The sequence below is a fragment of the Eschrichtius robustus genome, chromosome 4 (assembly GCF_028021215.1).
Source record: "Eschrichtius robustus isolate mEscRob2 chromosome 4, mEscRob2.pri, whole genome shotgun sequence".
Taxonomy (NCBI): Eukaryota; Metazoa; Chordata; class Mammalia; order Artiodactyla; family Eschrichtiidae; genus Eschrichtius; species Eschrichtius robustus.
In genome coordinates, this window is record NC_090827.1 from 118997944 (window position 1) to 119013178 (window position 15235).

At 40.4% G+C, this 15235-nt stretch overlaps 1 protein-coding gene across 7 annotated transcripts in view; it reads left to right on the forward strand.

Annotated features, from left to right (window-relative positions):
- The window catches only part of NPNT (nephronectin), a 73654-nt gene extending 58765 nt beyond the window's left edge, over positions 1-14889 (forward strand). For 4 of the 7 annotated variants that reach the window (XM_068543263.1, XM_068543265.1, XM_068543264.1 and 1 more), the window contains 4 exons: positions 2641-2727; positions 3200-3298; positions 10554-10810; positions 12165-13847. In XM_068543263.1, the coding sequence (XP_068399364.1) occupies positions 2641-2727; positions 3200-3298; positions 10554-10810; positions 12165-12275 (554 nt within the window). In that variant the 3' untranslated portion in view covers positions 12276-13847. Of the gene's footprint in view, positions 1-2640; positions 2728-3199; positions 3299-10553; positions 10811-12164 lie in introns of all 7 variants that reach the window. The other 3 variants (XR_011073943.1, XM_068543266.1, XM_068543267.1) reach the window with 3 other exon arrangements.
- The last annotated feature ends 346 nt before the right edge of the window (positions 14890-15235 follow it).

Below are 15235 nucleotides of genomic sequence, written 5' to 3' on the forward strand. Positions count from 1 at the left end.
TTACCAATCCATACTGGTATGTGTAAGGAAGGAGGATTCGTTCAGTACTTGGGCAGAGCTACAGACTGGAGCACACAAAATTGTAAGAACTAATAGCTGCTGAGCATTTCGGGTCTAAATTCCTTGGCATGTTTCCCAGCGAATCGCAATGAAGGTGTGCATGATCGTCCGCTGCTAAATTAAAAGGTTCTTGGAAACCAAGTGCCTAAAATACCAATAACCGTCTGGCACTTTGCGAGTTGTTAGATAACTGATTTTCTGGGTGACTGTTTTCCAAACGTGTGGTCTCATTCCTTCCTTTTAACCTCCTCCCATCCCACTTTCTTCGTTTCTGAGCATCCTCCAGACACTGTGAACGCCTTTCTCTAATGTTCCCAAGCGCTATCTTTGTACTTACTGCCTGAAATACTCCGTCTTCCCCCACTCCAGCACTTTGCTTTTGCCTGGATGGTTCCATGTTCTTTCCCTCTCAGACTGAATGGTGCTTGCTCAGAGAAGACGTCCTTGATCTCCTTTTATAAAACAGGTCCCTGTGCCAGGAAACCTTTCTAGGATCCTCTCCCTCTGCACCAAGACTCCATTTACCATTCGACCATCCTTCACTTGGAGAAAAGGGTGCTGACAAACCAACATAATGCCCCTAAAATATGGTACTGTAAGATTTGAACTATTACAATCCAGAGATGATTTCTATAAGTTACAACAAGAGAAGGGAACAAAAAAGTGTTGTTCTATAGAGTTGTGTGTGTGTGTGTGTTTTTAACTTTCTCTGTCATGAGAAATGAAGCATGTATGCCTACAACTCTGTAATATTTCTAGTGTAAATAAGAGGCGGTCTCCCTCTCAGAGCTCCAAGTGAGGAAAGGAAAGCTGGAATTGGATGGCATTGCTGTCAGTCATCTGAGTGTAAAAGAGGGCGGCCGTTTGCCTCTCCCAGGGCACCTGGGATCAGGCTGTGTCCCCAGATCTTGTCCGTTGACCCGCTTCTCTTCTTCCATCTTTCTCAGGCTGTGTGTAGAGGGGTATATGTGAGTTGGGGGGAGTGGAAGAGGAAGGGGTTCACTGTTTGGACTTTTGCAACAAAAAGGAAAAACTTCAAAAGCAGTAAGCTCAAAAAATCAGTGCAAATATTATGGGTTCGTTTACTTAATTTAAAAAATTACTGCTAAAAATAATTGGAACATTAATGAAAGAGAACCGTTTTGACTGATGTGTGTTCCTTGGTGTTCTACATCTTTTACTCCCTGCCTTATAAAAATAGAGCTAATTAATTTAAGTTCTGGCAAAGAAAAGGGGAGGATTCCCTGATCTTTAGCCAAGAATTCCCCTCCACTGCCACCAACGTTCTCACACACTCCCCACTACCAGCCAAGCTATTCTCCCTCACGTCATCTGGTGTTTTTCCATCCTAGTTTTCATCAGAATTTAGAGCTGTGGTGTGCTTTTATCTACATGTTTAATGTTTGCCTCTCCCATTAGAATGCAAGCTCCACAGGGGCCAGGTCCTTGTTGGTCTTGTTCACCCTTTTACCTTGTCTCCTCGGGACCTACCCCAGTGCTTGGCATATGGGTGGCAATCAGATGTACATTGAATGAATGAGCAAATAATGATTTATACGAATCCATTTTTTAAAGTGTATTTTTCAGCTCTGTCCCACTTGTTTCATTTGAGGAAAAGGGCTGACAAAGTACGTGGGTTTCTGACAAGACCTTCCCATTCATTCAGTAAACACTTATTGAGTGCCTGTCACTAGGTCAAGCCCTGGGAATGCCACATGAGTAAGACATGATCGATGCCCTCCAGGACCTCAGAGACCAGCAGAGGGAGAGACACACGTGTGTGTAAATAACTGCAGTTCTTTAGGAAAGAGTGTAATAGAGGCATGTAAACATGAGCCATCAGAGTACGAGGGGGAAGATTTGAATTCGCCTAGAACGTGAAAGTTTTTCACCCAGGCAGTGATATTTACACTGACCCTTGAACAGAGAGGGGAAGTTTGGCTGGTTAATTACCAGGAAGAAGAGCATCCCAAGCTGGGGATGGGGTCAGAGACGTGAACATGAATGGCATATTTGGGCAGTATTGTGTGTTTTGGGGGGTGGATTGTGAATGCTGTGCAATTTGGAGTTTGGATTTGATCTTAAAGGAGCCAAGGAACCTGCTTAAGCCCAGAAGCCATAGCATACGTAGGGTTCACTGGAGAGGAGTCCATGTTTTGGTTAGAAAGTCAAACCATTTGCTGCAATTACGGGCATTTTTTTTTCCATTAAAACAGCCTTAATTTAGAGTTCATAGTGTATCTTTCATAGACAAGTTTTAGAATTTCATAGAGATATTTTGCTCGCAATTGGTAGCTGTTTTAAAATGTATTTTCCAGATAAAGACTTTTTAATGTATTGTATGTTGAATTTTAGAAACTTTTGAAACCCATTTTTTAAAATTCTACCCAGATGAATGTTACAGTATAAGATCTCTGCAGAACAAACTTCATGAATCTTCATGTGAAATGTGATTAAATATTTTGGATTCTTCCAGATGAGTGAAATACCTAGGTCTTTTCCCCCTGCCCCATCGGTAAAGGTAATGCTTCTCTGTCAATGCCTCATCAGAACAAAACAAAATGCATCTCTCTCTTGTAGTTCCACGGCAGCCTTCAAATGACTTGTTTGAAATATTTGAAATTGAAAGAGGAGTCAGTGCAGATGATGAAGCAAAGGATGATCCAGGTAGATCCCTATATTCTATTTTTTCCCTCCATTTCATTAAAATAACTTTTAAATTGTAGATTGTTCGGTTACATCTGGGAAAATTATACATTTTTTTTTTTTACCACTTGGTTTCCTCTGTAGTTAAATCAGTTGAGCAAAAACAGTGAATCATCATTATCTTTTTAAAAAAATATATATAAAAGCAGCATTTAAGCTGAGGAGGAAATCATATTTTATAAGTGATGATGTAAGAAGGTCATAATTTGGCAACAATTGTGTGTTCTATTTTTACAGCTGAGCACTGATACACAATTGTGCTGAGAAAGGATTCATATGATTTCCTTTCGATCTCACGAAGAGACATTCTGGTGGGATAATTAAGTGCAGACAGGAGAGAACACTTGTACAGATACCCCTAGTTCACAAATTCATTTTTGTCATTAGCTGTTGGGTTTGTGGTCTACTCATGTTCCTGGTTATTTCCTTGCAGGTGTTCTGATACACAGTTGTAATTTTGACCATGGGCTTTGTGGATGGATCCGAGAAAAAGACAGTGACTTGCACTGGGAACCAGTGAGGGATCCAGCAGGTAAAACCATTCATCTAACCAGAATCTAACCAGATTCATCTAACCAGTACACATTTCGGTTGGATCCTATCTGAGGACTCCAGTTCTGCTAATCAAGGATACCATAACGCAGCTCTGTGTTTACTTAATAGAGAAGATAAAGAAAGCTTGTCCAGCATTCATCTTCTGTTTTTTTAGGTGATCTGAATTTGTTAGCTATCAATTAGAATTTTAAGTAGACAAGCAGTTTATTAAAAGGCCAGCTAATTTCTCTCAAAAAAAGCTTTGTATATATAAAACATATAGACTCATTCTAAAATATAATTTTCAAGTTACGTGTAGTGCCCCATTCCCAAGCATAAAAATAATATTGTGGTACAGCAGCCATCATAGTAGCCTGTGGTTGTTTTCTTGATTATGTCTTTCTTTTTTAAGGCATAGCAGAAGGAGACAGTGGAAATTCCTGCAAAGTTGTGAATATCTCTCACAGTCTAATTTTCAGTCTAATTTGGATGCTGGAGAAAATAGTTATAAATTACCACCACTTATTCCACAAGAGAATGTTATAAGAAAGGGAGATTTAAATATAGTCCCTTGGAAAATTAAGACTTTTAAATTGCACACTTCCTATGAATCTATAAAGTTTCAGAACTTACAATATGTTTTGTCGTCTTATTTCAGGAAGCAAAGCTACATATTATTGTTGGCTTTTTACCCTCCCTTTAGTAGTTAAATCTTATATGGGTGAGTCCAACTTAATGGAAGGGTGAGGAGTTTGGTTTCTTTTTTTCCTTTTTATACTCCTGATTCTAGACTTAGAAATGAAAGATACAAGACATGAAGAAAAAGTACGTTACTTGTTTTTAAAAGCCTAGTTCCTAAATACCATCCCAAGTGTCCAGATAGAGCACAAAACATGTAAAAGTTAACTTGAGGATATGCTCTATTAAAACCAGCTCTTCTCAACGGTCAGTGTGCACACAGGTCAGCTGGAGGCCTTGTTAAAATGTAGATTTTGATGCATTTCTCACACGCTCCTTGGGGATAATTTTAGGGCTCATTCTTAATGCACATGTTGAGTAGCAAGTTATTAAAGAATTAATTAGTGCAAAAATATATTCATTAGATCCCCTAATATTGAAATGTTAGAGATATTAAAAAATGAAAATTTGAGGTAAGCAAGCTTTTAAAAAATGAGTATCCAACAAATTCAAAGGAGTTTTTGGATTTCTTTTAACTATAAAATAATTTTTAATGCCCCCCCACACACACACACACCGGTACACGCCCTCTCATTCTCACTTTCATGTTCTCCCTCTCACTTATTTAAGGTTAACTCTGAGCCAGACCACATTATTATTAATATCATAGATAACTGTGAATAAGAGAGAAACCAACATTTATTTAATACCAACTACAGTCCTGACTCATTCATCATCTCAGTTTTATCTAATCCTCTTATCTACCCTGTGAAGCAGGTAATATTGTTTTTGTTTCACAAAGGGCCAGAGGTTACATCAGTTTCCTAAGGCCACAGAGCTAAAGAATGGACCTCCCATCCAGGCCTCTCTGTACTGCCTGTGCAGCCATCTCAGCAGTTCAGTGCCCAGAACATCTGCAGCATCATTCTGGGGTTTTCACTACCCAGTCTGGCCTCTGTGTCCTGGTTGTGTGCATAATCCGATTAGCAGATCTCGGGCCTGTAGATGTGAGTGACCACTGACCTGGAGTAGTGTGCTACAGAAGGAAGGATCTTTAGCAACCATGTGTGATGATAGAACGGTGAATAATGTTCATGGTCATAATGAATAACTCTTTCAAGTAGGGTATACACTGGGGAGAATAATTCATGCTAAAGTCAGAAGAATTCATTGCACTTCTCTGTAGACACTCTATGTAAAACATTTGACCTTTAGAACTTAAATACTATCTTTTAGAACCAATTTAGTACTTTTCAACAGTTTCTATTATTCGTCACATATGTAAATGTTTAAATTTGTTGTGACGCCAAATCCACTTGCCCTCCAATAGAAAAATGAGAAGAGAATTGACAGAGTGGTAGACAAAAAAAAGGTTTGAAATGGTCCTTTGGCTGTGATAATACAGAACAAGTTGAAAGGAAGTGGTGGCCGCTTGGGTGATTGGATAGCTCCTGGTGATTGGCTCTGGTCCCTCAAGGATGCTCTTCTGGGGTCGCTCCAGGTTTTTACCAACAACTTGGATGAACTGGATATTGAAGGCATACTAAGCAATCTGTGGATAACGCGTAAAGCCAGAGGAGAAAGCGACTGTGTGTGCTGACACGAACAGCATCCAAAGATTAGATCAGTGGGTCACACTTAAGAGGGTGAAATCTGCTGGGGATGAATACGTGGTGTAGCTCATGGTCGAGAAACCACCTACACAGCTGTAGGAGGGGGAAGATGTGACTTAGCAGAAAGCGTGAAAGACTTTTAGAGTTTTTGTGGGTAAGAAATCAATATGAGTGAACCCTGTATCATTGCTGCCCAAAAGCTGGGTCATCTCCATGGAAATAGGGATTTTTTCCAGCATGGAAAATACACTTTTTGGTAGGTTCTTACCAGTCTGAGAAGTATAGAGGTAATGGTAGGTCACTCAAAAGAGAATGACCTGGATGGAGAGGTGTCTCAGAGCCTGTAGAAAAACAAACAGGAACCCAGAATGTTTAGCCTGGAGAAGAAATAATGGAGCAGGGCAGCTTTTCAAATACAAGACCGACAACATCTGTCTCAGTTGTTCCGTGATCACAAGGGGGTAAGAAGTCGGATCAGTAGGTGAAAACTACAGGGGGATCGATTTTTGCTCCCTCTCAGAACTTCACCATAGTCAGAGCTGTCTAAAGAGAAATCAGGCGGCCGCGGAAGCAGGGAGCTCTCTGTTGGTGGAGATGTTTGACTGGGTGACGTATGACAAGATGTTGTTTTGAGAATTAGACAAAGGGTGGATTAGAAAGCCTCTTATACCGGCTCTGGGAGCCTCTGACTCAGAATGGAATGTCCCAGGTAATCCCAGGAGCTCAGTGAGCAGGGTTCTAGCTTGGAGACTGGATGGGAAGACCAAAGATGGCAGAGATTTAGTTAGAAGGGGTAGGAGGGCATAGCTTATGTCAGGGCGGAATCGTAGGCGGGCTTTTTAGAATATGTCGGGGAATTCTAACCATATACGGATTCTGACATATTCAGATGGAGAATGCTAAGGAAGCTTACTTTCCGTGCCTATTTTTCTTCTAGGAAGTTCAGGTGAGGTTATGTATGTATCACATGCTAAGGCCAGAGAAGACTATAAGCAATTTAATCAATTATTTTTGTGTATCATTCTAACTACCAAACTAGTTGTTTGCGTGATTCTATCTATCTAGATTATTACCATTTGTAAAGGAACATATGTTTGGATTTCCACATATGATTTTTATGTTGTGCATTGCTTATCCAAGATCCAGATTTGCAAATATTCTTATATGCTAAAATCTCTAAAAAAAACCCTCCCTTAAACAAACTTATAACTGAGAAACAGCTGCAAAATAAGTGTATTTGCTAGTCACCTTCCTGGTGCTCGTTAGGTTTTGTTATCACATTCAGTCTTAAACTTAATTGCGAGATAGTGAAATTAATCCATCCTCTAGGGAATGGAAAATTGTGCTCCTGACAGATGTGATAATGTGCTACAGACTTATAGCTGTGGCCCTGAACACACGCCCTTCTCCTGTAGTGTCAAGGCTAAACTTGGGGCCCTTTTCCTGGAACCCTAATCTCAACTGACTCAGCACTCTGTCTGCTACTGGTAGCTACAAGGAATTCGTTTAAATATAAAATATGCCAGCGTGTACGTACAACTATGTCTATTGCAGCATTAAGAAACATTATTTTGAAATACATGAAAACGGAATAATAAATCAACAGTGAAAATAAAAGCTCCCTCCCAACCCTGGCTCCCATCATCCTCCCCAGATGCAACCAGTTTCTTGGTTACCTTTCCAGAGAGCTATTTTTCCTCACAACAGCCCTCTCTTCTGTACCTTGCTTCTTCCACTTAACAATATTATCTTAAGAGTTAACCTGAGTGTGGACCTGCTGTATAACACAGGGAGCTCAGCTCGGTGCTCTGTGACGACCTAGATGGGTGGGATGGGGCGGTGGGAGGGAGGTCCAAGAGAGAGGGGATATAGGTATACATATAGCTGATTCACTACATTGTACAGCAGAAACTAACACAACATTGTAAAGCAATTATACTCCAAAGGAAAAAAAAAAAAAAAAAACGTGAGTGGACTTTGAAGCCAGAATGCCTGGGCTGAAACCCACCATCACCACTTACGAGCTTTGATCTTGAGCAAGTTACTTAAATGGGGTCATCAGTAGTGTCTAGTAAACATATGTAAAGCATTTAAAGCAGTCCCTGTCCCAGAGTTACCATTAAAATAGTATTAGCCATTGTTGTCGAAGATTGTTCTGTATCAGTGCATACAGAACACCTTCATTCTTAAATGAATGGCGGTTAGTCCATCACTTTTTAAACGTATTTAACCAGACATACATTGAGGGATGTTTCAGTTGTTTCCAGCCTTTTGGTAGTTCAGACAATGCTGCAGTTAGTAACCCTGTCCAGATATCATTTCATATATGTTTGAAATTAAAATTTTATCACCTATATATCTGGCAAGTGTTACAGCATCTATTATTTACCAAAAAACAACTTTAGATATTGTGATGCTTTAAACTGAATCCATGAAAATATTTAATGTAATTTTTTACTTAAACCAGTATTTTCAAATCAGAAGTGAAATTTTTATTTAATAGGTAATTTGGAGTGCTAGATCAATTTTTCCCTTAGCTACTGTTCCAACTTTGTAATACTTCCATTTATTAAAAAGGGAAAGAATTCTTCATGGTAAAAAGAAAAAAAATCCTAGTGGCCACAGAGTAGCCCTATAGGGGAAGCGCAATAGTAACCTCATTTATAGAGTTTTAAATATCTATATAAAATGATTATTTGACTCTTTTATTAGGATGTCTTGGTTTTTGTTAGGTTGTCTTGCTGCAGGCAGCATCTGGCATAGTGATATTAGTATACATTCCACAGGGATTTAAGATAATCCTTGTTTTCTTAAAACTTGCAGGTTAACTGTAATAACCTTATATCTTAGTCTTAACCAAAATACCTGTGATGATTCAAAAAGCTGACTAACGGGGAGACATTATAAATCCATCTAAATATTTTGGCTCAAAATATTGTTTGGATTAATTTGGGGAAGACGGGGGTGGAAGGAGTACAAAAAACTGTGTTTGTTTTTGGTGAGTCAAGTACCTGACTCAAGGATCTATTTCTCTGTTGTTTTTTGCTATATTCTTGGAACGCCATTTATTTAACAAACGGTATTAAACTCCTACCATACGCTAGGAGTGTAATGGGGTTTGGAGAGAGGTTGGCTCTGACATCAAAGAGTTCACTGTCTCTTTGACTGTAAGAGACCCTCTTTGACGGGGGGAGCGAAACGTGTAAACCAGTGATTCCTGTGCTGAATAGGGGTTCAGGCAGTTCTGAACTTAAACTGTTATTCTGCTGCCTACTGGCTGGGTGACACCTTGGGTGACTTCACCTCTCAAAGCCTTAGGCTTGTTTTGCAGATGCAGAAGCTAATAAGTGTTCACTTCAAGGGCTTGTTAGCAAGGTTAAATGAGCTGCTCCCTGGAGAGCCCTCGTACAGAACCTGGCCCTCACAGGTACACACAACTCACCCAGTCGGGCCTTTAAACGCTCAGAGGAGACTTGGTAGAGGAGAAGTCACTTGAAGAATAGGACATCCCAAACCTTGTCATGTCTTGTACAGATTAAGCATAAGGAATGCTTTTCAATGAAAGATAAGTGGGGTTTCTACCAAAACAGTTACAGGTGTTCAGCATTCCAACCACATTTTTCCTATGGATAAGTCAGTGTTGAGACTACAGTGTGTTTTCCAGGTGGCTGCAATAAAACAGCCTGAGGGGAATGTCACTTGTACTTGGACTGAGTTTCAAACTACTACTTGCAACTTTCCGTCTCTTGAGAAGCACCGTCCCCCATGTCACTGCTGCTCAAACTTCTTTTTCCCCCTTAACTGCAATTCCTCTAACAATAGAGGGAAGCAAACTCTGGAGCCCTAGGGATCCAAGGACATCATCAAAGCGACCTTTCCAAAGGGAAAGATTTTACTAACATTTTGTGTTCATGTATGTGTAATGGAAAATTTATATATTAATTAGATTGTTATGGATTTGTATTTATATAAAAATCTTTTAAACTGCTTACCTCCAAATATTATTGATGCTCCAGGAAGATGTGGCAGGTTTCCAGAACACTTCTGCATCTTCTTGAGGTCAGGTATGAGAAGCACAGCAAACTCGTTTTTAAAGGATCCTTCTCCCTTTAGAGCATTGGTCCCCAACCTTTTTGGCACCAGGAACCGGTTTCTTGGAAGACAGTTTTTCCACGGACCGGGGAAGGGGGGATGGTTTGGGGATGATTCAAGCTCATTACATTTATTGTGCCCTTTATTTCTATTATTATTACTTTGTAATATATAATGAACTAATGATACAACTCACCATAATGCTGACAGGAGGCGGAGCTCAGGCGGTAATGCGAGCTGTGGGGAGCGGCTGTAAATACAGATGAAGCTTCGCTTTCCTGCCCACTGCTCACCTCCTGCTGTGCTGCCTGGTTCCTAACAGGCCATGGACCGGTACTGGTCTGTGGCTCGGGGGTTGGGGACCCCTGCTTTAGAGATTTTTTTTTTTTTTTTTAAAGAGGGGAGAGGAGAGAATAAATAGATCTAGTGCCCCTTTAAATCACTGCCAGGAGACAGAAAATCCACCTAGAAAATTCTCCCTGGTAACTTCACCACCACACCAGCCAGCCAGCATGACATTATGATTCTAGGTGCAAGAGGGTCAAGAGGTGGTGAATGTGTGTATGCCTGTGTATGTCTGATCATATTTAACTGGAAATATTTATAGCGTTAGGATGACTACTTATTGCCTGTCCCTGACATAATCTGTACTCCTCATGAGTGAAGTGTTTTCTGTAAATACAAAACCGTAGAATTTAAGACAGCCATGGACCGAAGTCCTGTTTTCCTCCTTCGGGAATCTGGAATTCTTTCCTGATGACTGGCACCGTCTGAAGTTCACTAAAACAAGAGCAGGGCGATGCCCGTCCCCGCCGTCGCGCCGGCAGGGACCTGGGCGCGCGCACACACGGCCCTGCTCTCCCCCTGCAGGTGGACGGTATCTGACAGTCTCGGCGGCCAAAGGCCCGGCGGCAAAGGCCGCTCGCCTGCTGCTCCCCCTCGGCCACCTCCTGCACTCAGGGGACCTGTGCCTGTCGTTCAGGCACAAGGTGACGGGGCTGCACGCCGGCACGCTCCAGGTGTTGGTGAGAAAACACGGTGCCCACGGAGCAGCCCTGTGGGGAAGAAATGGTGGCCACAGCTGGAGGCAAACGCGCATCGCCCTGCGAGGGGCTGACGTCAAGAGCGTAAGTAGACCCGCCGGGGAGGCAGACCGGGGAGGCTTTCCTTTCAGAGGAGAACTCGGGGGTCTGCGGTGGACGCCTCCGTCTCTTCCTGAATTTAGGCGCAAGGCTTGTGCCTTGGCCGGGTGTGGTGATCCCATGCGTTGCCTCTTTCTGTACCCCCTCTGCCCCTTCGTACACATTCTTCATGGCAACCTCTGACCACCGTCACTCTCCCCACCCTGGTGAATAGCCCCTATTTTTAATGAAAAAAAAATTGTAGGAGTTGAAAAAGTGAAAAAAAAAAGTTAACAGAAACTTCAAAGGGTGGCGGCGGGGTACCTGCTTTTCCTTTTCCTTAAACTCCTTGTACTTCGAACTTTGACCACCATGAGTTACCCTAAAGTGGTTTTTGTTGGGGGGGGGGGGGGTGGGGGAATGTTTCTTTAAAGTCTTTGTTTTCTCTTTGCCTCGGAGATCATAGTTAAGCAGCCTTGGGTGGGAACCAGAACACTATGCTTGGAAAGTATTATCCTATTCAGGACAGGTGGTGGGAAAAGCTTTGATTGCATATATAAATTTTATCCTAAGTAATCAAGTCATAGGTAGCAATAAAATGATCTATAACACCCCACTGAAATAGTGAATGTATTTGGAAAAAGTGTCTTCTTTATGTTGATCCTAATGAAACAGTTATTAGGAAATTCTGCCTCTCTACCTATAGGTATAGTGTCTAGAAACTTTTGGATTTTGTTTTACTCTGTTTTTCTTTCTTAAAATTTTTCTTAATATTTACATTGTTTGGAAATATAAAAATAAGTTGTTTCACATCCTAACGTAGGTTTCTGTTAGATAAAATACAGGAAAGATTTTGGTCTTTACATAAGTGAAACAACACTGTGTTTGCATTAGGGTGTTTGATTCTGTTCCATTTTAGGCAACAAAACTGTATTAAATTAACCCAGAGGAGGAACTAGAAAACATCTAAGCTAGGCTGCATGATTATGATCTTTCAGATCTTTGGCTCCTAATTTCTACACCTTTATATTCCATCACGCTCTTTACTTCTGACCTTGGTAATCTTTGACAAAAGTGTCCACTTCATAATCATTCCTAAATGGAAGTAGTCTATTGTTTAGAATGACTTTTTAAAGAGTAACTGATTGTGGGCAATGGGGTCTGGTTAACGATTTACTGATGACTTAAGTTTCCACCAGAAGGCAAGCCTCAGTGACACTGGCAACTCTGTTCTAGTCTTTCCTTCTGTTAAGTAAGTTTACTATTTAGTTTTGGGGAAAGTTTGTCTTTATTTTGCTAAACGAGCAGGCATTGGAAAGGGGCAGAGGAGGCTTGACCGGTGTGTACGTTCTCTCCCTAGGTCATCTTCAAGGGTGAAAAAAGGCGTGGTCACACTGGGGAGATTGGATTGGATGATGTGAGCTTGAAAAAAGGCCACTGCTCTGAAGAACACGAGCAACTCCAGAACTAGCAATGAACCCCCGTGTTGCTCCCTCTTCTTTTTCCAGTCTTCACCTCCTGTCCTCTCCTCCCTCTTATCAGGCCTAGGAGAAGAGTGGGTCAGGAGAAAGTCTGGTTGGTGACCCACATCTTGCTGGCCTGCTTTCGTGCAATCCCAGTGAACAGTGACACCTTCCTTGAAATACAGGGGGGCATCTGTAGATGTGTCCAAAGCCATCTTTGGGTGTTACCTTTCATCCTGTGTCTCTTAAGAAGGCCTTCAGTGTGTGTGACCTATACCGTCCTTCATCCTGGTTACAAGGTGTTCCTTGTAGCAAATTATAGGAGAAGTTTTCAAAAGAAATCTGTGCAAATGACCTTTCTGTTATCTGTTCAGTGTTGTACCACGAGTAGTATTGACTTCCCCTAAGATGCGTTGTACAATGTGCTTGTGAAATTGGTTTCTCCTCTCTACTTGGTAGTTCTGGTCTGACCTGAACTCTGACTTCTGCTGCCATTCGCTTTATAAAAGAAGGGTATGTAGCATATCAAGATGCATTTATTCTTGTTATCTGTATTTTTCTTTTAAAGACAATTATGTAGAGTGGGCTCACAATCCCTCGTTAGTAGTACTGTGTTTTGTGTAAATGTGTTATTGGTATTAAGTAGTTATGTGTTCCTAATATTTACAGACTCTAGTTGCAAGGGAAAGGCAGCTTATGATCTCTTGAGTTAAAAAAATACATGGTGGAATGGCATCCAGTTCCATGACCTTATATTGGTAGCAAGAGAAAATTGGAAGAGGTGTCTGTGGTTGTAGGGAGATGAATTTTTTAACGGCCTTGAGTTTGATCACTACAAAGTAATAGACAGGAAACTGTAGTTAACATGTAAAACCCTTACTGTTTCAGGTTACACTTTAAAACCAACAGCCTTTACCATAACAACGTGGTTCTTTCTGGTAATATGTAAGAAGCTTTATGAAAGTTCTGGTTGTTTCAGAGAAAAGATTCTGTTTGTGGAAGCTGGGTGTGGGGAAGCATGGGGGAAGCTCCGTTGAAATAGATTTTCATACTGACTTTTCAATGAGTACAGATTTAGGCAGGTCTAGATCACAGCCTATGTGCTGTTGTGTCAGGAAGGGATGGGAAGCGAGTCTCATGCTTTGCAGCACCGGACGTGTTGGAATGGGATTCACACACACACTAGATCAACAGGACAAGATTGGCATTCTAAGATCTATGAACCCCTATTTCCTCCCTGCAAAGTTTACCTTTAGATTTAAACAAAAGACATAACTTTTAAAAGGCAACTTATTCCTGAGGCTTTTCTTTACTTCCAATTAAGTAATCAAACTGTTTTCTGCTGTTTTTGCCAGGAATCACAAAGATGATTAAAGGGTTGGAAAAAAAGATCTATGATGAAAAGTTAAAGGAACTGGGATTATTCAGCGTGGAGAAGAGAAGACTGAGGGGCAAACCACTGCTGGTTTTCAAGTATATGAAGGGCTGGTGCAGAGAGGCTGGTGGCCAGCTGTTGTCCATATGCACTGAGAACAGAACAAGAGGAAACAGGCTTAGACTGGAGTGTGAGGGAGCATTTCCTGGCAGGGACAGTTATTAAGTTAGAATCCTTTGTCTAAAAGAAAAAGTGTGCATTTTTTTTTTTGAGGCTTTTTAAAAATTTGATAACTTTTTTTTCTATTTAAGATGGTTAAAGACATTCTTACCTCAAGGTAGAGTAACATTACAGAATCTCCCCAAAGATGTTTTGATCCTATTACTATGTAATGAAAGTCTCCAGAACTAAGTAACTTGGACCAGGGCTAAGGTCTAATTTAGGTACTTCCCTCTTGGACGCCTAATAGCGAGGAATGAAAAGGGGAAAAGCCACCAAATGCTGAGGTCATGAAAGTGTCTATCCCTTTATGGCAAACCTAGCAGTATTTAAAAAACAAAAACGAAACACAGAAAAAAATTAAAAATCTGTTTGTTCCAAAAGAGTATGATGGGCAGATATTTTAGTATCTCAGTAATGTCCTAATGTGGTGGTGTATATTTCTTTTCTTGGTAAAGGTATAACCCTTTCACTTGCTTAATGGATGATATTTCAGATTTTTAAAGAGACCATAGCAAAGAACACAGTTTAGAGAGATTTTTATCTGGTGCATTCTCTCTGCAACATGTGTGACAGCTTAAGTTGGCTACTGAAAAAGAGAGTGCCATGCCCAACACCACTGCCAGGACCTTTCCTTCTCCTAATGGTAAAAGTTTCTCTTATCAATGGGAATCTCCCAAGTCCCACAAAATGGTATTGTTTTGGGAACAGTAGGTACAATAGACAACAATAGGTCTTTCATCATTTAACTTGGTGGATGCAAGGCCAGAGGGGGAATATAAATCAGTAAGCCTTTGAGTAGGGGCCAGAAAATATGGCTTTAGATCCATTTTTTAAATGATTCATTTCCTTTTTGGTCATATAACTGCACAACTGGAGATGAAAGGGGAAAATAATAGAAAGTTTCACTTTTAGGTGCCAATAATGCATTGCACTACACTGATGGAAGAAGTTATCCAAAGTACTGTATAACATCTTGTTTATTATTTAATGTTTTCTAAAGTGAAAAATGTTAGTGGTTTTCCAAACAGCCAAATAAAAGTAATTCTTTATAAATAAAAACAATAATACCAGTTGTCTGTCTCGTTTTTTTTTTTTTAAACTGGAAGAATTATCGAGGTAATTTGATTTTTCACAAAAGCCATCTATAGTATTGCTTTAGTTATGTTTTCTCATATCTCATTCAGTTGTAAACAGTTGCCTCAGATCCTTTTATATAAAGGCAGGATAAGTAAAGATATAAATATATATGAATTATAAATGAAGTCTTTTACTAGTGTTGATTTTGTTAATTTATGACATTTTACTCATATTCCAATAACCTTTCCTGATGATGGAGAAAAATAATTATAAGGAAACAAAATTAATGAAATC